Source organism: Condylura cristata, unplaced genomic scaffold, assembly GCF_000260355.1.
Source record: "Condylura cristata isolate star-nosed mole 26May11 unplaced genomic scaffold, ConCri1.0 scaffold00025, whole genome shotgun sequence".
NCBI lineage: Eukaryota > Metazoa > Chordata > Mammalia > Eulipotyphla > Talpidae > Condylura > Condylura cristata.
Genome location: NW_004567126.1, coordinates 17,542,392 through 17,568,388, shown reverse-complemented (window position 1 = coordinate 17,568,388; position 25,997 = coordinate 17,542,392). Strand labels below are relative to the sequence as shown.

General features: G+C 47.6%; 1 protein-coding gene across 1 annotated transcript in view; it reads left to right on the top strand.

Annotated features, from left to right (window-relative positions):
* TECTA (tectorin alpha) overlaps nt 1-25,997 on the top strand; it is a 75,449-nt gene that overhangs the window by 31,855 nt on the left and 17,597 nt on the right. The window contains exons 10-14 of the mRNA XM_012729955.1: nt 683-1,256; nt 4,358-4,959; nt 12,099-12,660; nt 21,359-21,558; nt 25,435-25,818. Of these exons, the coding sequence (XP_012585409.1) occupies nt 683-1,256; nt 4,358-4,959; nt 12,099-12,660; nt 21,359-21,558; nt 25,435-25,818 (2,322 nt within the window). The remainder of the gene's footprint in view (nt 1-682; nt 1,257-4,357; nt 4,960-12,098; nt 12,661-21,358; nt 21,559-25,434; nt 25,819-25,997) is intronic.

Below are 25,997 nucleotides of genomic sequence, written 5' to 3'. Positions count from 1 at the left end.
CAGACTAGATCATTCACTCTAGAAGGAGTCTTTGGAATCATCTGGCACAACTCTTTGTGTTAACATGCAGATTCCAAAGAACTAGGTGAGGGGAAGAGGCCTCACAGCTAAGTGGTGACAGAGGATCCTCCCCCACACCCCCTTACGCCTTTCACTATATCACGTCTATTTTGTTAGAAAACAAAAGTCAACCACTGCTGGCCAAGGAGATAATAAAACATGCTTGCACGATGGAAAGACGGGGCTTTCATTCCCATTGACACGGCAGAGATTCCTGTAGTAGAAAGAACAGTAAGAAGGACGGCTGCATAATTAAATAGACTGCATGCCTCCAGGGACTGGAGAGTCGGAAAGGTGGGGAAGAAGAGGTGCTCTTTGTGAAAAGATGTCGGGCAGCAAGAAGCAGCTCATATTCCATTGTTTGGGGGCTACCTTTGGGTGTGTGCATGTGTGTGTATGCCTACGTGCACACACGCGGAGCACATGCATTGGGAGCCTGCCAAGAACGAAACAAAGATCCCATGAAAAGCTGTTGGTGTTTGTGTGGCTCCATAAACTGCTGATGCCTTGACATTTCTCAAAGGACTAGTCATGGGCAGAACCATGTCTTTATTCCATAGTCTAGTAAATTGTGGGTGCTCTGTGCGTTTCTGGAATTGATGACAGTGATTTGATTTTTCAGTTGAATGGTCAGGAAGTGGAATTACCTTTTTTCCACCCTTCGGGGAAGCTGGAAATTTATCGGAACAAGAACAGCACGACCGTGGAGTCCAGGGGTGTGGTGATGGTCCAGTACTCAGACACCGGTCTGCTGTACATCCGGCTCTCCACCGCTTACTTCAACTGCACTGGGGGCCTGTGTGGCTTCTTCAACGCCAATGCCAGCGATGAGTTCTGTCTCCCCAACGGCAAGTGCACTGACAACCTGGCGGTGTTCTTAGAGAGCTGGACAACTTTTGAGGAGATCTGCAATGGGGAGTGTGGGGACCTGCTGAAGGCCTGCAACAATGACTCAGAGCTGCTCAAATTCTATCGGAGCCGGGCCAGGTGTGGCATCATCAACGACCCCTCCAACAGCTCCTTTCTGGAGTGCCACGGGGTGGTCAACGTCACTGCCTACTACCGCACCTGCCTGTACCGCCTGTGCCAGAGCGGGGGCAACGAGTCAGAACTCTGCGACTCTGTGGCCCGCTACGCCAGTGCCTGTAAGAATGCCGACGTGGAGGTGGGCCCCTGGAGGACCTATGACTTCTGCCGTGAGTTGGGGCTACCTTCTGGGGGGTCAGCTGGGGAGTAAGGGGGCAGGTGAGACGCTGGGCCTTCTTCCTCAGGAATTCTCTTTCTATGAGAATTGAGCTCATAGACTACTTATCATGCCTTTCTCCCCTAATCACATGTGTCCTCTCAAAGGACCCTCACCCCAAATCAGACTACTTCTCACCTTCGTTTGCTTATAGTTGTACAGTAACTCTTCACCGTAGAACGCTTGACCTTCCTCTTGTCAATAGAGGGTAGAATGAGTGACAGAGGGTGGGACCCACACCGGGACCAGAGACTGACTCTCCGCAACTCCATCCTCTCTCCCTTCCCCTCCAAAAATGTCAGTTCTAACCCAAAATCATTGCCACCAGTAAGATTCCAGCCTTGATAGCTATTGCATTTCTTCTTTCCTGAGTTTTCTTTAAAAAAAAAAAAAAAAAGACTTTTTATTTTGAAATAAATTCAAAGTTGGAGAATATTTTCAGGAATATCTGTGTACCCTTTAGTCAGAAACCAATATCTGGGTGAGCTTTACCCATTGCTATTGAGGTATTCGTGTTTTGCCTCTGAATTAAGAACATACACACACATGCACAAATGCATATATGCACATAAGCATATACATGCATGCCTTTTTATAGCTCTGGTTTCAGAACGTGTGGGGTTGGGTGGCTGTCACTCAAAGATGGCGGGCCATACCCCTGGTGAGCCGTAACCACAGCAGGTAGAGATTAATAGCAGCTACTGGGAACCCGAAAGCTGGAGTTGTGGGAGCATGCTCTTTTCCTAGTCACCTACGTGGAGGGAGGCTCCGAGCGTCCTGCTGACCACATCCAGTGGGACCTTCGGATACTTCCCCGAGGCCATCCTTTTAACCCACCTCGCATGCTCTTTTGTCTTGTCACCAGCTTCCCTAATGTGATCTCTGTCCCTGCTTCACACTCTGCTCTGTAGCTCTTTTCCACTCGGCTCCAGGATGATGGAGCCTGCCCACACCAGATCCGCCCCTTGCCTGGCGTGTCAGTGCCCTCCTGTTACAATGAGAACTCCTGCCCAGCAGGGCATCTCTGGCTTGTTTTGGTGTTACATGGCGCACAGGGTGGCGACGCTGTCTGTGCAAAGTGAGTGCAGGGGGAGGATGATGAGTGCCTCTTTCCCTGGGTGTGAAGGCTGCTGAGAATGCCTTCTCACCACCCCTGATCTGGGCCTGGAGGAAGTTCTTTTAAGTGCCCTTTTTCAGAGAAAGACACATGGACAGAAGTGTCCACATGAAACATGGCTTCCTGGGGCCACACTTGAGACATCTCCCCAGGGAGAGGGCCAGGGGTCACACTTGAGACATCTCCCCAGGATGTGTGGTGTGTGGTCTCTGGTGAAAAGGATCTGGAGCATGTTCTTTTGATGAATCAAGTCTCCCGGTACTAAGGGGTTAATTTGGCTGGGGCCCTGCTGAGTGGAGACTGGATTGGCCAACAGCTGTAAATCAGACACACAATCTTCCCTGAACCTAGAAAGAGACAACCACTGCTTCTGTCTTCAAATATTTCAAGCCAGCTCTCTGGTTGACAGAGCCAGGCTGCCCAATTAAGTAATTTCACAGAGGCATTTCAGGGACCGGGGGAAGTTTTATTACTTCATGTCTGTATGTTCCAGACTTTCAGACAAATTCAGACAACACAATAAGTCATAAAGCGAGAGCCATTTAAATAAGTCATGTTATTTGCTATCACCATAAACCTGCAGTCAGTGTTATAACATTTATAATTTAGAGACAAATGTGAAAATCCCGCTACACAGACATATTTAATCAGTGCAGAACTAGGCTTCAACTCCAAAGCCGTATGGTTTTGTAGTCAATGTGAGTGGAGATAGTCCTTTAGCCTAGGGAAAAAATAAAAGATTGGCTTCGTATGCACAGTGCAGAACCATGGACTTGGTACTTGTGGGCAGAGCTATTATTGTCACGCAATTTATTTCTCTGTGGTGCCCTCCATGTCCTTGGATTATAGAACATGATTAAGAAATGATAGTATGCATAAGAGCCGAGGCGTTTTAAAGGCAGGATCTTATTCTCCCAGGAGATGGTGGAGACCTTCACAGATCTTCAGACTACACAGACTTGTAGGGAGATGTCCTCCATGCTCCTGAATTTGTCCCTGCCCATGTCAAATCTTGACAGACTAAAATGGAAATGAGAATCGGGAAGGTTCCTGGCACTGCAGAGTGAGCGGCTCACGCTATCACCACATCATACGCAGTGCTTTGTGACTCGGACAGTAGCCGGGGGGGCTTCTGGGTGGAAATGCCACTTGCATGAAACTTGCGGGATGGTAGGTTTCGGCTGGGTGGGGCCCATCTAGGTGGGGGGAACTGTGTGAGCAAAGGATGTAGCGATCCTGTGCAGAGGGGCTCCCAGAAGTGGGGGAGGCCAGAGGGCACCAGGAGCAGAGGAATGAATGAGAAGGGGAAGAGCAGGTAACACACCTGACCACTGCCCATCATAGCAGAGGGGAGGCATGAAAGGGAAGGGGTGGACTGTTTTTGGAGACTGCTATGGGTGCCATGAATCTGGTAATTCTCTTTAGAATGACCATGCTAGGTAACAATTGTCCTGATGTAATAAAGGAAGAAGCTGAATCTAGGCCTCTGTGACCTGAGGACACTCTCTAGTCTTTGATCAGGTGAATTAAGAGTCCAGAGCTCTAGATTCGAATCTCTCTTTCCAGGACTTAGGAGCTGAATTAAGTCCCTGAATGTCACTTCCCTCACCTGTAAGACAGGAATGTTAAGATCCCCTTACCTGCCAGGCTGCTAACACAAATCACACAGATGGGCCTAAAGCAATGGCTGGCACGTAGCTATTACTCAGTCCAAGCTCACGGTCTTGGAAACTTCTGCATGGAAAGTGCACTGGAGAAACACAGGAGTCAGGGGTTCCCAGAACCTTTGATCACCTGAAATGACAGTGGAGTCATCCACCTGGCTTTCAACCAGCTCCCTGAGCTGCACCATAGATACACATGTGTGCTAATCACACACGCGCACTGTCTCTAGCGCTGTCCCTTTGTAAGCCTGTCCTCTCCTTGCCCACCCTCAGCCCTGGACTGCCCGGAGAACAGCCATTTCGAGGAGTGCATGACATGTACGGAGACCTGTGAGACCCTGGCCCTGGGCCCCATCTGTGTGGACAGCTGCTCCGAGGGGTGTCAGTGTGACGAGGGCTACGCACTGCAGGACAGCCAGTGTGTCACCCGGAGTGAGTGTGGCTGCAACTTTGAGGGGCGCCAGCTGGCCACCAATGAGACCTTCTGGGTGGACCTGGACTGCCAGATCTTCTGCTATTGCAATGGCACGGACAACAGTGTCCACTGCGAGACCATGCCCTGCAGGGGTGACGAGTACTGCATGGAGGAGGAGGGCCTGTACTATTGCCAGGCCCGCACGGATGCCTCCTGCATCGTCTCGGGTTATGGCCACTACCTGACCTTTGATGGCTATGCCTTTGACTTCCAGACCAGTTGCCCACTCATCCTGTGCACCTTAGCAAACAGGCCCAGCTCAGACGCTTTTCCCAAGTTCATCGTCACAGCCAAGAATGAGGACCGGGACCCATCGCTGGCCTTGTGGGTCAAGCAGGTGGACGTGACTGTGTTTGGCTACAACATTGTGATTCACCGGGCCTACAAGCACACTGTGCTGGTAAGTAGTCAAGACCCAGACCCCACAAAGGAGACTCAGGGGTGTGAAATCTGGGGTCTCAAATCAGCGAGCCAGGCTGCAGCAGAGTCAGGCTGGTCCAGAATCCAGCAAAAAGCACAGGGTGCTAGAGCAGAGGTTCTCTGTCCCTTTATCTTACAGATAAAACTGAGCCTCAGAGAGAAAGATGACCTGTTTGAATCAAAAGCACCAACTTAAAAAGAGCCAGCTCTCAAAATGGGATCTTCCCAGTGTAGCAGAGTATTTGGGGGGTAACACAGCCCTGGATCCAGCCCCAGCACAGCTGCCACTGTGTACCCCTGCCTCTGTCATAGAGGACACAGGCCAAGCACAGAGTAACCTCAGAGTAGTATTTGAGTACTTCGGCTCCTCCCACATCCTCCAGTCTCCCTGCGGGCTCCAGATCCTGGGGTCAAGAGTCTCGCAGCCATTGGGAACATTCCAGGTTGTCCTACAGTCTCTGCTCACTTGGGCCTCATTTCTCCCCTTTGCACTCTCTTGACCATGAGGATGGAAGCCAGTCAGGGTAGGGAAGTTCCCTGTGTTCTTAGTCCAGCCTCAGGGCCCACCCCCAGCACCCTTTATGCAGCATCTTGCACGCGCATAATATCAAACACTAACAAGCCAGCCACCGCCTCTGCTTAGGCATTTTGCTGGAGCCGATGTAGGGTGTTAGCCTTCTACACCAGCCTCCCTGGGCTGTGGCATGATTTATGTCTGAGGGGACTCCTTTTCATCTTGTACACATTCTTTTTAAAATTCTAAACTGACACTGAAGAGTTCCCCAGGCAGCTCTACTGATTTTTTCCTTCGGATTTCCTGAACCTCCTACTCTGACAGAGAGACGTCTCTAGGCTTCTGGAACTGTCTTGCTTTTCATGTTTATTGGAAACTGTACCTTCTTACCTCTAAGGTGAATGCCTCTCTCTGCTCATTCTTCTTACCTTTCTTGATATTATGCCTAAATCCCTGTTTGCTTCTCAAAAACAGTGTGTTCCTGTATCCATTACTGCATTAATCATACTGTAATTTTTCATGATGTTCGTTCATGTTTAACCCACTCAGTATTAATCGTGGGCTTTTTCAGGGCCGGGACCATGCCTAATTCATCTTGATATTAAATGAATATACAGTGCCCTGCATCTAAAGACACTCTCAACATTTGTCAGACAAATGAATGAAATGACATAATAACTCCTTTCTTCTAAAGTTCCTGTAACTTTGATTTTGCTGCTGGTCACTTCAACGATCCAAGAGATTAAGTTGTCACTGAAGCAAGTTAGGAACAGATCAGATGCTTTGCTTTCGACACGTCAGGTTCCTGCAGTGGTCTGCATCAGTGAGGCAGCTCCTCTAACAACGCCCTTCTGGCCCGCTGTCATCATGTGTGAAAACGATCGTAGCAATCATTGTGTCCATGTGGCTGTGTCCTGTTTTTCCCCTTTTCCTCCATGATATAATCTACTCTAAGGTGCATAAATGTCCAGATGGTTCCTTATATCCTTGACATTCAACATTCTTCCACCTTCCTGGTTTGTAATTTTCTTTTAAAATGATATAATAGTGATTAGTCTATTAGATCATAATAGAATAAACATTAGTGTTCTATTACTATTAATAAAATAATAGAATTTGTTCCCACGTCCTGTCCCATTCAGAGTGTTATGAAATCCTGTTCTCTGCCTTAGGTTACCTGGTCTCAGCCCTGAGGTGTGTCAGCCTCTGAGGCTACTCCCATGTGCTTTCTTGACCTTGTCCCAGTGACTTTCCCTTAAAGGCCACTGGACCCTCCTGAATGCTTATTCTCTTCATGCTATTCCCTGTCCCCTTTGTAGTAACTGACTTCCCACTCTTGCTGGGTATTTCCCTCACCTGCTGCGGTTGGGTGAAGCCTGGCAGGTCAGCTCCCCTCACAGGCAGGTGGGCTTTGGGCTGCTCCAGTCTCACAAGATGCCCTTGTGAGTGCATCTTGACTTTGGCCAAAGTCAGGAACCATGACAACCTCACAGCTGGTTTCTTCCTCACATAAAGATAGCAAGGGAAGAGGGAAAAGTATTCATTCCTCCAGGTTGCCATCCCAGAGACTGGGGCCAGGAGAATGAAAACAACAGAAGTGTACTTGTCATCCTCCTAGAAACTGGAAGTCTGTAGTCAGGCATCAGCAGGGACCCTCTAGGGTCCCAGGTCCACACCCCTCTTCTAGCTTCTGGAGGTTGGACACATTCCTTGCTCATCTTGCTTTGTGGCAATGTAGCTTCTAGTTACTCTCTGCTGTATCTTTGCATGGCTGTCTTCCCTCTGTCTTCTGTTGTTTTTTAAAGATTTATTTATTTATGCATACAGAACTGGGGTACAGGCCAGAGGTGTGGGGATGAGAGTATTCACCAGAGACAGAGTGGGGAACAGAGCAGGCAGATTGATATAGTACACTGCTGAGGGGAGCAGCGGGCAGGTCAGGTCCCTGGCCGGGGATCGAACTTGTACTGAAGAGGCTGTGGCTAGCTTCATATTGCTGTGCCTGACCCGTTGCGCCACCAGGGAGGGCCCTTTGTCTTCTGTTTCTCTGCTTCAAATCTCTCTCTCCTTTCAAGGACACCCGTTATTGGATGTAGGGCCCATCTAATCCACTGTGATCTCATCTTAACTTGATTACATCTGCTAAGACCCTGTTTCCAAATAAGGTCAAATTCACAGGTGCTGGGAGTGAAGACTTCAACCTATCTTGGAGGTTGTGGGGGGTGGTAGGAGAACACAATTCAACCCACATCAAAGGGTTATCAGAGAGGAATTGATTGATGAAGGGTGGGCGGGGGATGCCCCTTGCCAGTGCCCATCTTTCTAATTCCCTCAGATATCCTAAGTGGCCCAACTGGAAATAAAGAATATCGCTTTTACATCTCTGACAAGAAGATCAAGTTCAGGATGCATCGAAGGTTTCTTTTGGGGCCTGAGGGATAGATTTAGCATTTACTTTGAATTATTAATATGCATTACAGGATCTGCTTGTTCAATGATTTGCATTTGTTTTTCCCATGATGTTATTATTAGTCACCATCTCTCTCCGTGAGAGAAGAATAATGGCTGTCATAATGACAGTGTGCGATGAGGTGCCGGGCAAAACACAGCACAGAGCCCGGGGTCACCGTTGGCACTCTCAGACAGGGAAGTGACAGAAAAGTGAGTCCTTGGGACACCGAGCCCCTCTCTGATTCCGACCCCTCCCTGAACCATGCAGTGCTGGAGACGTGGGGAGATGTGCTAAGCCGCAGGAAACTGGCAATAAATCTGCTGTCTCCGTACCAGCCCGGGTCGTGAGCCTCTTGGGGCATGTGAGCCTCTTGGGGCATGTGAGCCTCTTGGGGCATGTGTGCCTCTTGAGGCACGCATGCCCACATCTCCGCAGCTCACCAGAGACAGCTCTGCTCCTGCCGTCTCCCCCAGGCTCACGGCCCGGGTTTGGGGAAGAGCTTCAGGCCCCCCACAGCCGGGCCTGTCACCACCACCCCTCTTTTCTGGCTGGCAGGGAAGAGTGACCAATTGTCACTCCAGCTCAGTTGAGCGTGCTGAGTTTGCATCGGCATCTGTTCTGTGCCACGTCCAGGGGTAGAAAAATGAGTGACTTCTGCCCTAGGAGGACTCAGCGTCTTGGGGAGAGACATGTTCACAGGTAATGCACACGAAGGGCTCGCTCCAGTAGGTGAGGCCTGAGGACGAGGCTCGTGAGAGCAGAGAGGAGGGACTGCCTGGGTCACCCGAGCTTTCTGGAAGAGATGTCCCTGTGCTACATCCTGAGGACAGCGTCGGCCAGGAGGAGGAGGAGGGAAGGCCTCAGAGGACAAAAGAGTCAGGGCGAACCCAGAGGCCAGCACAGCGTGGGGTGTGAAGGGCCATCAGCTCAGCTGAAGAGTCTCTGGGAGCAGCTCGGGCTAGTGGTTTCAAGGAAAGCTGTCCGCTGAAACTCCAGTCTGACTTCTATTTCTAATACTTAAACATTTGAAATCACACTTCCCCGCAAGCCTGTGCCCTCTCCTCTTCCTCCGCTGCTCGCGCCTTCCTCCTCCCTCCAGCAGGCTCTGCTTCCATACCGCCCTCTCCCTTGGCTCTGACCTCCTTCTATTTCTCACATACACGGGGGGACACGGCAGTGATGGTCAACGGAGGGGACATTCGGGGGCTTCGGAGACAGAGAAAAGCCAGGCCAGCTGGGCTGAGTCCTTTCTCTGGGCTCTTAGCCGTGACAGAGTTCAAAAGCGCTTCAGCGTTCATCCAGTTTTGCCATCCCCAGCTCTCGCCACCTGCATCCTGCATGACACCCAGCAGCCAAGCATGCAGAATGCAGGGAAGCTGAGGAGGAAGAGCGAGCTGCACCCGGGAGCCTTGGCTGCAGAGCTCTTGGTGTGTCTGTGAGTCCCCTGGCCGCCCCACCTGCAGCGGCCTGCTGAGTCTGGACTCCACGACCCCATCTCTGGGCCTCCGGCTGAGAAAGCAGCCTGTGTGATCTCCCTCTTCCTCCAGCCTCCTCCTCAGTCACCGAAGGGACCCATCGCGGTATCCTCCCCACCGCCGGCTCTCAGCGCAGAGCTGAGTCACCTGCTCTGTGCCTTCTCTGGGGCGTTGCCCATCTCTCATCTCCTCCCCTCCTGTGTCTCAGGGTCTCTATAATCCATGAGCACATGCACCCCAGCTCACCACAAGCTTCCGTCCAGTCTCTCCCCTTCCCTTTGTGTCCACGTTCTTGGAGAGGACTGTTTCTCCTGTTTGCTCTTTAACTTCTGCAATACAACTTCTGGCCTCATCATTTATTGACATTCTCTAATGAAGGCCAATGATAGCTCCTTTTTGCAAATAATAAAAAACTTTTCAGGTTCTGTCTCACGGACCTCCCTGCCACGTGTAATGTTGCATACACAGCCCTCGGTGGTCTGTGCCCTCCCCACCTCTCTGTCTTCATCTCCCACCATGCCCAAGGCCACGTTTTATGCTCCAGCAACACTAAATTGCTGTAATTCTTCATATTTATCAGATTTCCTCTCTCCTCTTGGCCTTTGCTTGGGCTGTGACCTTTTCTTATGATTCCTTTCTCTTTGCTCTCATTCCTCCTCTCTGACAGGTCCAAGCCAACTTACTCTTTGCATGGCATGTGGGCATTAGCTTCTGCGGGCATCCTGATTCTTTCCCCAGGCTGAGTCTGCTGCCTGCATTAGTTTATCTCGATCTCTTCTTTCATCAGAGGATATTGTTATCTGATTAGGTACTTTGCCAACTGCTTGTGAGCTCTTCCAGAAGGGCCCCATGCTTGGTTCCAGTGCCTGGCACAGAAGGTACCAGATAGAAAGCCACTGCACAAACAACTAAGTGAATTTGGCCTAGACAGATGTTCGTAGAAGAGGGGAGGGCTGAGTTGAGATTTGAAGAGTGACTATTGCCCCAGAGAAGGGGGGCTCAGGGGAAAGGCATCATTGGTGCATTCAGCTCAGTACTCCAGAGCAAATCCTGAGGTGGCTCTTGGGAAATGAGGGAAGCACGAGGGGAAGAAGCTCAGTAAGGATGTGGTCTCAGCTGGGACCAAGGTCAGCCTAGGGGCCTGCACTGACCTGCATGCACAGCTGGTCCCCTGTGTGGTTAGTGCTCATCAGCACAGGGCTGCCCCTGGGATGGGTGGGGTGGAGGGGTCCTCACCTCCTGGGCCAAGTGGCTCTCATTGACCAAGGCCCGTTGTGAATTATCATAGCTGCCATCACAGCGGCTAAGGATGGGGGGGTCCTGTGTGAGCAGGGAAAATACTAGTGCACCTGGAAGCAAAGGAAATGGCACAGTGAAGCAGCATGACTGGGGACACACAGGTGTTGGATATCATTGGGGTGGAGGAAGTCAATGGGGCCAGCCCCTGGAGAGCCTGTGTGATGTGCTGACTCTGACATTTTATCACGCTGTGAAAAGGACTGTAAGGATTGGATTCACTGCTCTCTGTTGCATTAAGAAATACTGTAGTAGTAGTAGTAGTAGTGGTAGTAGCAGCAGCAGCAGCAGCTATAGGAGTGAGTGAAGGAGAGGGGCGATGCTGGAGTGGGCCTCCAGGTCAGGAGAGCGTGCAGTCATCAAGGAGGGAGGTGATGACAGTCTGAACTAAAGCTGAGGCTGTGAAGACAGGAAGGACTCAGGTAGGAGAGCAATTAAGGAGGTCAAGAGGAAAGGGCTTATGGGTCAAACAATGAGCCGGAGGAAGCCCAAACTCCCCCCTGACTTGGCTGCAGGTGCTGTTATCCACGTGGGACTGGGCATCCAAACCAGGACTGTGGGGTCTGGCTCATCAGAGTCCAGTGGTCTACATAGGTCAAGTGCACTCAATGTGAGGCATTGTGCTGGGTGCAATAAAATGTCCTTCCTGCCCTCAAGTTGATCATCATCTAGGAATACAGAAATGCAGGCACCGGCCACAATCTGAGGCAGGCTGTGATGTGTGCTTCAGTAGCACGACACATGTGCCGGATCTTGCCCAAAGGTGGAGGATGCAAGAGAGTATAAATACCATTCTGCTGACCCAGATGAGGGGGTGATTCATCCCGACCTCATGCTTTAAAAGTCTTGCTTTACAGAAGAGGTGACGTTTGAGCAAGGTCTGGAGTAGGAGAGGGAGGTTGATTGGTGAAGAATGGCCTCCTAGGGAGAGGGACCAGCAAAGTCAAGTCATTATTCAGGAAGGAAAAAATCCCAAGGAATTAATAAATTGGTGCTTGCTCAAAATAAATCCACAGTAGAGCTAGAAGTGGAAACACAGGAGTTCTAGGTTTGCGTATTTTAGTCTAGACTTTAATTGAATTCTTATTACCCTCTCATTACCTTGGAGAAAACAATTTGAACTCCTGGGGGAAATAATGCCAAGTAAACAGAAGGCAGTGAAATAAATAGGTTTATTAGTGCACAAAAGATAGTCATTTAAGTCTGTTCACATCCTAATAATACTAGTTGACTGACATAAATGACATTAAATACAAAGATTGCGCTGAACCTGCTCAAACCTCCCTCTGGGCTGCCTCTCTCTTGAGGCTCATCATTAGGGGAAGTCTTGGGAAGTCTCTGGGCTGACTGTATTTCTCTACTTAACCCTCTTTCTCTGGCAGGTCAACAACGAGCGGCTGTACCTGCCGCTGAAGCTGGGACAAGGGAAGATAAACATCTTCTCCTTTGGCTTTCATGTGGTGGTGGAGACTGACTTTGGCCTGAAGGTTGTGTATGACTGGAAGACCTTCCTGTCCATCACCATCCCTCGAACCATGCAGAACCACACTCACGGCCTGTGTGGCCGCTATAATGGCAATCCTGAGGACGACCTGGAGATGCCCATGGGTCTGCTGGCCTCCAGCATCAATGAGTTTGGGCAGAGCTGGGTGAAGAGAGACACCTTCTGCCAGGTTGGCTGTGGGGACCGCTGCCCTTCCTGTGCCAAGGTGGACGGCTTTTCCAAGCTCCAGCAGCTCTGCAGCCTGATCCCGAGCCAGAACGCTGGCTTCACCAAGTGTCACAGCAAAGTCAACCCCACCTTCTTCTACAAGAACTGCCTGTTTGACTCTTGCATTGATGGGGGTGCAGTGCAGACTGCCTGCAGCTGGCTGCAGAACTATGCCAGCACCTGCCAGACGCAAGGCATCACCGTGACCGGCTGGAGGAACTACACGTCCTGCTGTGAGTCCTCCCCCTTCTCTCCTTGTATCTTGATGGGTGCGGGCAGGCCTGTCTTCCAGCTCCATAGAAGCCAGAGCAGGTCACGGAGAACACTTTGAGGACATGCACTTGGGCGTTGAGTTTGCTATCTGAACCAAGATGTGTAACCTCCCAGAGTCTCCACTTCCAGGAAGTGGGGTTAGTGCTGATCAATCTTGTGCTGCTCCGAGGATGACATAAGGTTATGTATCAAAACCACAGAGCGGCAGGTGTGGGTTTGGCCTCAGCAAGTGTGTAGTAAGAGCCTAACAAATCCTTACTGTGGAAGGGGAGTTAGTAGGTTAGCTATTGCTAGGACCTCACGGGGCGCTGAACATTGACAAGCTTTCTTTAGATAAGGGTGTTTTTCTCAGTGCCTGTATGGCTTATGTTGATCTTGTGTTTATGAGGAGCCCTCAAAAAAGGAATACACGCCCCTGCATCATAGTCTTGTTCTGGCCTTAAGGATCAGTGAGACCTTGGTGCATCACACCGTTTCTCCCTGGTTCTCAAGTTCTCCCTGTTCTGTGCTGCCCACACCATTTTTGCTACGGAAACATCAGGGGTATCAAATTAGGTAATTGAAAGCTCAGTGTGCACTGTGCATGCTAAATGCATTGTTGTTATATTAATGGCTTGCTCTGAGCCAAGCTCAGTGCTAAACGCTTTATCAACATTATCTCACATTTTCTCCTCAGTAACCCAATTTGTCAAGGAGAAACTGAGACTCAGAGGAGTTAAGTAACCTGTCTAGGGTCATACATCCTCAGTGGCAAAACCAGATTTGATCTAACCCCAAAGCTCATTCTTTCCAGCCATAGGCTACCCTGGAATAATTTGCCTGCATTTAGTACATCACGTAGGAAAAATTGGGAAGAAAACCCACCGTTGGTCTCTGGCCAGTCTGGTTTGGTCTATTTTTCTCCATCTCAAATCTCATTAGCTGCAGCAAATTTCTTTTCGGCACAACTGTGTGCAAAGGCAGCAAATTGAGGCTGAAAGTACAGAACTCCCAATAAGTGACCCAGTGGGGGGTCCCGGAGCATAAACTCCCTTTCCATGCTGGAAAGGGTGGTTTGGATGAAAAACCAGAAATAGTGTTGCGGTTGAGCTCAAGCAGATCATTTACATTCCTTATAATTGGATTTGGTGGATAGTGGGGCAGCATAGGAGGAACTGGGGAGGTGGAGAGAAAACATGCCAAATCCATATCACCCCAGCTCAGTGTCTCAGTAAGTGGTTGAGAGGATGATGCCAGTGGGGTGACTGCCCAGGCTAACTGGCCTCTGGTGACTTCAGTGAAGTCAGTTCACCTTACTGAAGTCAGGGCCTGGATAAATCCCCAGAGTCACTCTGGATACTCTGGCCAGCACTGTGGGGCAAGAGAACTCGCCTTTCTCTTTACCAGAAAACCAGGGTTTGCACCCCGGGGCTGAAAATGGTACAAGATGGGGAAATTGTTTTAGAGACCAACTATGGGGTCTTTCTGCTTTTCGGGAGCGTGGCCACAGAGGCTGCCGCTCCCTGGCCTGTGGGGATGGCGGTGTGTGGAAGACTCGTCTGAGCAGCGGAGAGCAGGGCCCACCGGGAAGGGCTGCTTCAGAGGAGGCCATGGCAGGAATTCTCACCTTAAATTATGGGTCCTAAATCTGGTCACTCATAGGAAGGAGATGGAGTGAGGTGGCCAACCCCTCAACCTTATTTCCAAGGATGAGAACCCCCTCTCCGGTCAGAACTTGCTAAAAGATAGAGGACTTCAGATGATTTTCTCTCCCCTCCAGCAGAAACCCTTTCCTTTTCTCTCCTCAAAGTTCTGCTCAGACATTGGCTGCTGCTTGCCCACAGCAATGGGGTGCTCTTTCCAAGGCACTCCTGTTCCCCTTCACCTTTGGCCATGAGCCCCACCACTGGCTCCACCAGCTGCCACCAGTAGGAGCCTTGCCAGCATGAGGGCCCCATCACAGGGACTGAAGTACCCGACCTTGGTATTTCAGGACAGGGGCAAATCCAGAGGATGGCGAGGAGGGCTGGGAGTGACTGGAAAGCTAAAAACAGAAGAAAACATTCTACTTTAAAGATGGTGGGTGGGAGTGGGCACACCAAGGCACTTAGTTTTTGTTTTTAATAATATAATAACTTATTTTTACATCATTTTGTGCATTTTTCCATCTCAGTTGTAATCCCTGTGGGCTTCCCATCACCAGATCACCCGTGTGCCATCACCACAGACCAGTGCACTTCCCTCCCCCCACTGTTCTTGATCCCATTCCCCACTCCACCCCCATGAAATGTCTCTGCTATATAGCTGCTCATTATTATTGTTATTTTCTCCCCTGGTCCATTATACTCCTGCTATGAGTGAAACCAGTATTTTTCCTTTTCTTTCTGGTTTATTTCACTAAGCATGAACTTTTCCAGCTCCATCCATGTTGCTGCAAAAGGCATGTGTTTATTTTTTTTTTGGTTGCTGAGTAATATTCCATTGTTTATATGTGCCACATCTTTTTAATCCAGTCATCTACTTTTGGGCATTTGGGCTGCTTCCATGTTTTTCCAATTGTAAATAAAGCAGCAGCAAACATGGGGGTGCAGGTATCTTTTTGAATCAGTGTTTTTGTGTCTTTTGGGTAGATACCTAGGAGTGGGATTGCTGGGTCATATGGAAGTTCCATGTTCAGCAGTTTGATGGAGGCACTTAGTTTTACCTTTGCATTTCGAAGACTGGGTCTGGGCTCAGCCATTGATCTGAGAGAACAGAGAACGTGATCCAGAAAGCTTGTCTTGAATGTGGCTGTCACCCTTTGACGAGACTGTAACCTCAGAGATGTGAGGGCAAGATTCACACCGCCTTCCCCTTCAACAGAGAATCCAGCAACTCAACATACCTGTGTTGACACAGAGAAATAGTGCTTTTAGCAGAGAGTTAAATCAGAATTGCCCGTTCGACTTACGCTTTATTGGTTACAAGGTAGAATGTGTTGTTCTTCAATGGTATTGGCTGCTCCTATCAATGGGATAATTTATTACACAATTACCTTATTTCTAAATGCATCGGAATACTTCTTCACCCAAGTTGCACAAATAGGCTTACAGGGGAAGGCAGGTAAATTGTCTTAATTATTAACCCCTCCTTAAATCTCAGTCAGCTCCCTGTCGCTCAGTCGGGGGTGGACGGCAGCTAAATAAAAGTCCCTGAGCTGGGGGTGAGAGTACAGTAAGAGATGAAAATTATGAAAGCATGATATTACTCGGCTCTGATTCTGTGCCAGGCCCTCCTCTCAGCAGCCCTGTGGAGGAGGTGTTATTCATAGCGCCCTCTGCTAGGAGGAAACCGAAGTTCAGAGAATTAAGTCACTTTTCCCATTTGGCTTGGGTGAGTTGGAAAGCGACTCCAGATCCAGAGACTGTGTCTCCCCACTGTGTGATTCTGCCTCTCTGACTCTGTCAGCCAGGGAGACCTGGAGAGCTGGGGAGCCCCTGGGTGTTGCAGAGGGTGTAGAGAGCTGGGGGACCAGGTCTGGGGAGATTCTCACAGTCTCATGAGCTCGTTGTAAGAGTTCTTTCTGAGGAGGGCTCACAAACCAGGTGCCCAGTGCCTGGCACCTGTGGTCAGTGTAGGGTAGGTGAACAAGTGGGGTCCCCTTTAGCAGAGCCAGCTTTTGCCACTTCAGAATCCATGTCCAAAATTTGGCAACCAGGGGTTTTCTTATGCATTTCTCTGCAAATTTAATACGTTCTTGTTGAATGATTTCTTAAAAATGACTGCTCCTGCCATTACAGCTGTCCCTATTACTAATAGCAGAAGTGTCAGGCACTGTGCTGGTACCATCGCTGGAGTTCCAGGCACTGTACTACATGCCTTGCAAAACTATGCTTCATTCTAGCTGAACATCTGCTTGATGTGGAAGACATTATGCCCTCCCCTGCAGAGATAAAGGAACAGAGGTTTAAAGAGAGTAAGCTACCAATCCACAGAGACATTGTTAGTGGCAGAACCAAGGCTCAAACCAGTCGATTCTAGTGCCTTGTCCATTCCGTGATACTGCAGTAAATTGCAATGAGGCAAATGGGTGTATCCTGCCCTCCCCTAGGCTAAGTCAGTGGTCACAGCAAAAGACACACCTGTGACCACAGTAGAAATCCACATGAAGAGTGGACATCAGTCATAGTTGTTACTACTTAAGTGTAGAAAATTTTAAAGTTTCTCCTCGGGAATCGAATGTTTATGAACCAACTGTCATGGTCTCAGCACTATCTGGGGTGCCACTGGAGAATCACAAGCACAAAATACGGAGTTTATAATCTGGTTGGGGAAATAGAAGCAGCACACTTTAAACAACAGCCGTCACTAAATCAGGGTCTCTGCCTGGATTTTAAAGTGCATCGTAAGATCTTCAGCCAATACTGACACATGGACAGAAAGATGGACCAATGGAAAGGTGACAAAGTCTAGGAATAGACTCAAATACTAACACATTAGTAATAGTAAAAATGGCATTTCATAAGCCAGAAAGAAAAAGAAAAATACTGGATGGTTTCACTCATAGCAGGAGCGTAAAGGACCTGGGGGGGGGGGGGGGGGAGGGGAAATAAACAACTATATACCAGAGATATTTTATGGGGGTGGAGTGGGGGATGGGATCAAACATGGGGGGGGGTGATTTGGTGATGGGAAGCCCATGGGGATTACAACTGAGATGGGAAAAGGCACAAAATGATGTAAAAATAAACTATTATTTTTTAAAATGGCATTTCAAATCACTGAGAGAAATGTATCTCTCAATAATCAGGAAAGGAGCAAAAGACAAGCTAACAAGAGAAAATAGTTAAATCTCTCCTTCATTCTTTCCTCCAAAATAAAATCCAGATTGAATCAAGATGTAACATAACAATTCAAGTTACAATAAATGTATACAGAAGATGATTACAAATATCAAATCATTGTATTGTAATACCTCAAACCAATGTAATTGTGCATGCCAGTTGTAACTCAATCGAAAAAAAAAAAGTACTAGAAGAAAACAAAGAAGTTCTGTTTGGGAATCAAAGAAGGTCTTTTAAAGATAAATACCCAAAACTATAAGGGAAAAAATCAGATAAATTTGACCACTTTAAGCATTTTAATTTCTACATTGGAAAATGGAAAAAAGAAAAAGAGATATCCCCAAAAAGGAAAAAAAAAAAGGCAGCAAAGTCAAAAGAAAAACGGCGAGCAATTTTGTAATAATACACGACAGACAAAAATCTATTTTTAATTTATAAAAAGCCTTTCTAATTTAATAAGAAAAATTTTTGACAACATAAAATGTGCAAAGCACATGAAAAGGGAGTTCAGAGAAAAGACACATGAATGACTATAAGCAAATGAAAAGATGATTAACCTGAGAAAGATGGCCAACTAAGAATATAGCATATGTAGCACGTCCTCTCAAATTTTCTGATTGTAGGAAAATACACACCACTGATGTTTATTACCTTACTCGTTTTTTAAAAAAGATTTATTTATTTCTGCATACAGAACTGGGGTACAAGCCAGAGGTGCAGGGATGGTGAGAGGCTTCACCAGAGACAGAGTGGGGAGCAGAACAGGCAGATCTATGAAGTACACTGCTGAGGGGAGCAGCGGGCGGGTCAGGAGAGGTCTGCCACACCATGTGGGTTGGCTCCCGGGCTGGGGATTGAACTCACACTGAAGTGGCTGTAGCTACCTTGCAGTGCTGAGTCTTAACCCATTGCGCCAGCAGGGAGGGCCTCCTTACCTATTTGTAAGTGGCATGGCAGGAAGTACACTTATAATGCTGTGCAGCCGTTACCACCGTCCACCTCCAGAACTCCTTGCATCTGCAAAACTGAAACTGTCCCCAGTAGACAGTAACTCCTCATTCCCTGCTTCATCCACACCCCCAGTCCTTGACAACCACTGTTCTAGTTTCTGTCTCTATGAACATAACCACTTTGATTCCTAATATAAAAGGAATCAGAGTTGTTTTATGGTATAGTTTGCTTATTTCCCTTAGTATAATATGTTTAAGTTATCCATATTGAAATATATTACAAAATCACCTTCCTTTTTAAGACTGAATAGTATTATTCCACCAAATGTACATAGTCATGCATTGCTTAACAATGTTTTGGTTGTTGTCAACAGTGACTACTAACTATAGAAGGTTAGTCCCAGTAGGCCAAACCATAGAGCCTACATCTGTGCTAGGCTATACCATCTAGGTTTGCTTGACTATACTTTATGACATTCACACAATGATGAATTTCTTAGGACATATCTCCATTAAGCAATGCATGACTGTGTACACATTGTGCTTATTTGTTCACCCGCTGGTGGACACTAGGTTGCTTCCATGTCTTACTATCGTGACTAATGTTGCTATGAGTATGGGTGTATAAATAATTCTCTGAGACACCCAGAAGTGGCGCTGCTAGATCATATGGTAATTCTGTTTTGAAATGTTTGAGGGATTGTCATCCTGTTTTCCACTTTACATTCCCTCCAGTAAGGCAAATTGTTCTGATTTCTTTCACATCTTTGCCAACACTTATTATTTCTTTTTAAATGTTATCCATCCTGATGGTGGGAGGTGGTGACACATAGTAGCTTTGATCTGCTTCCTCTGATGTTTAATAATGTTGAACATATTTTCAATGTGGTCATTGGCATTTCATGTATCTCCTTTGGAGAAATATCTATTTATGTCATTTGCTCATTCCTGAAAAAGGTGGTTTAGGCTTTTTGTTGTTGAGTTTTAGGAGTTCTCTCTGTATTATGCACAGTAAACCCTTGTAGATGTAACATTGAACCTTTCAGAGTTCCAAGAATCAAAAATATTGGTGATTAACAATTAGTAAGGACATAGGAAAATAAACCTCATGTAGTCTGGTAAGATGATAAATCGGTACAGTTTCTTAAGAAGGCAATTCACTTGCATCCATTAAAAATTTAAGTGCCCATACCCCTTGATCCAGTAATTCTACTTTCAGGAATTTATTGTACAGATTCATTTACTCATGAGGGCAAAGATATATGTACAGGGAAGTTCATTGCAGCATCATCATAAACACATCAAACATACACACCACACAGCAGTGCAAAAACAGTAATTCAAGGCTAAATGGAAGAAATATTGTCATGAAAGAGCAATGAGCAGAAAAGTATGTATATTATGCTCCCACTTATGAAAAGGTGGGGGTGGGATTCATATGCAGTTGGGTGCTTGTATTTGCATAGAAATTTTCTGGAAGATTTGGCTATAATTTTTTATCAGATTACCTTTTCATTGCACTTTTACTTACCTGGTTTGCATTTTCTCCCCATGCAGGTATTATCTTTTAAATTAAATGTTTAAAATATTTATAGCATATTATGGTATTGGTTATATGAATCTACACAGGTGCTAAAATCCTCAATGTATGTACTCAAAAGGTCGATTATAACCATTAGATATATTTTTCAAATATTTATTTATGAAAAAAAATTATTTATGCATACAGAACTGGGGTACAAGCCACAGGGGCGGGGAGAGGCTTCACCCCAGAAAGAGTGGGGAGCAGAACAGGAAGATTGATGAAGTACACTGCTGAGGGGAGCAGCAAGCGGGATAGGAGAGGTCTGCCATGCTACATGGATCACCTCCGGGGCTGGGGATCCAACTCACACTGAAGCGGCTGATGCCAGCCTGCTGTGTTGCTTCCGAACCTGTTGTGCCACCAGGGAGGGCCACCGTTGGATAATTTAAAAATTAAATAAACACCAAGTACATGCTCTAGATGGCATAGAGTGATTGTTCTCACATAATAGGAGTTGTGTTTTCATATACGTTTATAAAATAATAGCTTCTATAAAATTTTTGAGCAAGCCTGTCTTTAACGATTGGCTGACACTTACTGAACTTTACATACTGAGCATACAAACTCATCTAATCCTGCCCAGCAAGCCCTGTATTGGGTGCGTGAGTGTCTGCATTTCACCAACAAGGAGTAAAAGCCCAGAAAGACTGAATAATGAGCTCCAGTCTCAGAGCTGACTCCAGTGCCCAGCCTCTTCTCCTAACTGTCTTCCATAGAAGCATCTGACATAGGTCAGTCTGCACACACACAGTCCATGATCACCTTCTCAGAAGGTTACCAGTGGTAACCTACAGACTTAAGAAAAAATTCTGCAAACTTTGTGAGTTGACGGTGAGTTGTCCATGGCATGAGTCAGGCAACCTTATGAGTAAGCTGGGATTCTACCTGGGAATTAAAAGATGGGCTTTGGATAGGTTAAAACAATAAAGAAAGGCATGAGGTAAGGAAGCTCAGTGTCAGGGATGAGTCCTGGACACCACAGGGAGCCGTCCTATGGGAAACGGCCAAAGTTGAGGTGTGTGTGATGGTGTTGGGAAGTGGGGTTAAGGCAGCAGATTATAGAGGACCTCCAAAAACTAGGCAGAGCAGATGAGAATGCTCACATGAGAACCCCCTAAGGACCTCCGTGTGCCCTGTGCTCCCTTCCTTCAAGCAGTGGTAAGTCGGATGGAGCCTTTCCATGAGCAGAGAGGGTCTTCATGAAGACAGGGGGACAGACTCCCTGTCCGCCAGGCCCCCGTCTCCCAAAGTGGGGGAGCATGACCCGGAGAAAGCTGTTGATCATCCGCAGCTGTGCGAGTCATCTTGTGTCTCTTTGCAGCGGTCACCTGTCCTCCCAACAGCCACTACGAGAGCTGCGTGGGCGTGTGCCAGCCCCGGTGCGCCGCCATCCGCCTCAAGAGCGACTGCAACCATTACTGCATGGAGGGCTGCCAGTGCGACGCGGGCTACGTTCTCAACGGCCGGAGCTGCATCCTGCCCCACAGCTGCGGCTGCTACTCCGACGGCAAATACTACGAGGTGGGATTCCACCTGGGAATTAAAAGATGGGAATTCGGATAGGCTAAGACGATGAAGAAAGGCAGGAGTTAAGGAAGCTCAGTGTCAGGGATGAGTCCGGGACACCACAGGGAGCCGTCCTATGGGAAACGGCCAAAGTTGAGGTGTGTGTGATGGTGATGGGAAGTGGGGTTAAGGCAGCAGGTTATAGAGGACCTCCAAAAACTAGGCAGAGCGGATGAGAACGCTCACATGAGAACCCCCTAACGACCTCCATGTGCCCGGCGGTGCCCCCTGGCCACACATCAGAACCCCTCTCTCAGCCCACGGGGTTGGCCTGCGTTGACCCCTCAGCCCAGTCAGGGGGAAGATGCAAAGAGGTGGGACAGGGACCAGGCGATCCGGACAGGGACCAGGCGATCCGAACAGGGAGTGAAGCTCCTGTTTGCAGAGTGTCGGGTTTGGACACACACCGGCACTCCCTGCCCCCCCTCCTGGGCCTGGGCAAGGCCTCTCTCCACCCGACGCCTCCCCTGCTCACTGGCATTCCCATTGCTTTCCCCGTCTTGCCCTTCTCTAGGTCCTTCTGATTTCCTCTCCTGTAAATCTTAATCTGGAAGCCTCTGCTGTGGCTACAATTTGGAACTAGGGTGACTGTGCAGCTGACATTTGTAGCTGTCTTAGCTAAGGCCATTTTTAACTGCAAAATATAGTGTAGAGGCGTGACCTTCCCTCTTCTGGCTATCGGAGCCCCATGAGAGGGAGGAAAAGCTGCCATCTCTGCAATTGCCATTTGTCACCTTGGTTCTGTCCCCAGAGAGCTCTGTCTAGACTGCTTAGTGCAGTGCTCCCTCATCCCACCCTCTGCTTCTCTCTAATGAGAGATTAAATCTGAAGCTGATGACGATGCTGTTCATTGCTGGCCGTCACTCAGCAAAACATTGTACTTTGTAGTCTTTATGTGTCCCAAGACGAAGCTAGTAAAGGTCTGGCCTAGAGGAGACATCTAACCTGTAGCCCGTTCTCTGTTTAAATGACATCAACACCTTCTATGGTGGGGAGACATTAACAACTGCCAGTATCGACTATCTGCTGTTTGAGCTCACTGTGCTAGAGGTATTGTTTGGGTTGGTAAAGCATGGTCCCTCCCCTAAGGAACTTAAAAAAATCTATGCAAGGGAATTAAAAAAAAAAAAGCACTTTAAAGAACAAGAGCACATTTACCCAAAATCAACAAATGAAAAATAATACCCTGCAGAACTAATCAATTTTCAATGGAAAAAAATAGCAGCATTTAAAAAAATCTAATTGAAAATGTCTGAATTGGAAATAAACTAGGCAAAATATAAATAATGTCCCCCTTTTGTAAAGATACATTGACTTGTTCAAGAACAACAAAGATGACTTTACTCTGAGAATAAATAAAAATAAATGTGGAAGTCACTCTCAATTTTGTTTTTGCTGGGAAATTTACTTCCATGTTACATTAAAAAGACAAGGAAAAGTAGAGTAAAATAGTAGAACTAATCAGAGACTTCTTGGGAGACATAGGTTTTGAAGTTAGTTCTTAGAAATATTGATTATTTGAAAGGAAAAGGCAGACATGAAGGGGGAAATCATAATAAATTCAGTTTTCTCACAATCTGGGGAAAAAACATAACCAGGCTCAGAACTGAAAAAGCACTCGTCTAATCTCTGCTGCCCTGTCTGGGGACTTGCTGAAATGTGCCCTCTGCCAGGTGGGTCACACACTCTCAACAGGGTCCTGTGTGGGTCTAAGGCATCATGAAACCAGACATGGGTTTGATCCTAGCCAAAACAGCACTGATCTTGTGACATTGAGTAAATGGTGTTATTTCTCTAAGCTTCAGCTGCCCTATCTGTGAAATGTAACTAATAATACCAGCTCTATAGGGTCCGTGTAGAAATAGTCTGTGCTGGTGTCTAACTCCCTGTCACCTAGCCAGGTAATAATTAGTATTTGCTATTGTTTTTATTTTTCTCTTAGGACCCATTTGGAGATAAAATATCCAGGCATGTTAATGAAATGATGCATCTAAAAGCGCTTGGAACTCACAGGAAAGGCCCAATATAGCTCTTGGCAGCTATTAGTACTATAAACATTATTATCTACTTTTCATCAGGAAGTCAGTGGGTTTTGACAACAGCTTATATCTAAGAAGCAGCAAATGCACAGAACAAATAATCCACATCTACTTGCCAGATTCAAACTTGCTTGGGGGCTTGTTTATACAACAGACTTCTTTGGAAATAAAGAGAGAACACATCTAGCTATTAGCATGGGAGGCAGTCGTCCAGCTGGTGGTGTCAGGTTAATTAAGGTAAAGAGAGCAGCTTTGTGATCATGAAGCTGGCTTTGTGATCAAGTTCTCCAGTGAGATGAGTTATTTACCCTTGACCATAGCCACATGCATCAGGTGATCTTTCTCTTTCCACCCATGTAAGCCTGACTTCTTATCAAAGAGAGGCCAGACCATTGCAATTATCCTGCAAATCTGATAAGAGGAGGGAAGGCAGTCTCCGAGGGTGTGGGCACCAGGACATTTTATAGGTCTGGAAGGAGAGAAGACTTGGTCCAAGAACCTTTCACTTTGAGGACGGAGGACTCAGCAGTGGCATCTTTAAGTGCACTGGTCTGAGGAAACGTTTCCTGGAAGATCTCACACTCTCTCTTTACCCTTGAGTATGAGTCATGTCTGTATTTAACATCCAGGGTTTTGATAGGTGTATAGTCAAAGCAGCAAACAGTGACCAAAGAGGGGACCAGGGCTCCTTGTGCCGTCGACACATCTCTGTGTAGCAATGAGTTAAGAGAGTCCGTGCATTGACTCTCTACATCGCATCTCTACCACAATCTGCTTGTTGGGACCACGCTCCCCCACCCCCCATGCATTTCCAGCCGTTCTCTGGAATTCCCTTAAAGTGTGAGATCAAGAGCACGAAATCCACCAAGTAGCATTGTGTCTGATCATTTGCAAGATGGGAAATAAGAGCTGCTACCACTCGGGGACTTACTTTGTAGAAGGTCTTTTATCTATCGCTGTGCAACTCCTGATCATCTGACTGCTAGTATTTATTCAATGCCTACGCTGTTCCAGAAAGTGTGCGCCACACATCTGGTTTAATTTAATTCTCCCATCTGCCTGGCAAGACATTATTATCGCTACCTCCATTTAGAAATGAGCAATCTGACATTCTGGGAGGTTGGCACTGCTCCTCACCATGGCTCATGGACGATGGCAGGGCCAGGATTGAAACCCTGATCTCACACTCTCTCTTTACCCTGATCCTAATCCTGATCCTAAAGCTTTCCTGACATAGAAAGTTCTAGATCTCTCATTTCAGGGCACAGAAAATAGGTACTGGCAGCAGAGGTAAGTTAGAAGTAGACTAGATACAGGGGAAATGTTTGGAATGGTGAGTATCACCAAAAGTTCCTCCTAAGCTGGCCACCACTTTCTTTAGGCCTATTTCAGATTTGAACGGCTGCTTTTCTCTTTCTTGAGTGAATTTAAATTTCATCCATGAAGTGGAGCAGGTACATATTGGAGTAATTTTCTAACTGATCTTTTTCCCTCTTCACCTAGTTCCCCTAACAGCTGCACGTTCAGCTGAGTTATGGACTAGTTCTTCCATCCAGCCACTGAGATTCCCAAGTCCTTGATTGAAACCAATAGACTAAATTGCAGCTTGCTTGGCAATTGAGTCACATGGACTTGATGTAATATTGGAATGGAAGCAGCTTCCCTCCTCTCAGTGGCAAATTCCATCCCCATTAACGACAGGCGAACCCAGCCCAGGGGAGGGTCCAAATGGACAAAGGGGTCCCAGTCCCGACAATAGCCTGAGTGTAACCCAAAGGCGCCTCTCTTCCAGCCCAAGCAGCTGTTCTGGAACAGCGACTGCACAAGGCGCTGCCGCTGCTTCCGGCGCAACTTGATCCAGTGCGACCCTCGCCAGTGCAAGTCCGACGAGGAGTGCGCGCTGCGGAACGGGGTGCGCGGCTGCTTCAGCACCAAGACGCCCTACTGCCTGGCAGCCGGCGGCGGGGTCTTCCGCACCTTCGACGGCGCCTTCCTCCGCTTCCCCGCCAACTGCGCCTTCGTGCTCTCCACCATCTGCCAGAAACTGCCCGACATCTCCTTTCAGCTCATCATCAACTTCGACAAGTGGTCGTCCCCCAACCTCACCATCATTTCTCCCGTTTACTTCTACATTAACGAAGAGCAGATTCTCATCAATGACCGCAACACCGTCAAGGTGATGCCCCTGCCCTTAATTCTTGTTTTTTTTTAAGATTTATTTATTTATTCGTACAGAACTGGGGTACAGGCCAGAGATGCGGAGGGTGAGAGGATGCACCAGAGACAGAGCGGGGAGCAGAACAGGCAGATCGACGAAGTACACTGCTGAGGGGAGCAGCGGGCGGGTCAGGAGAG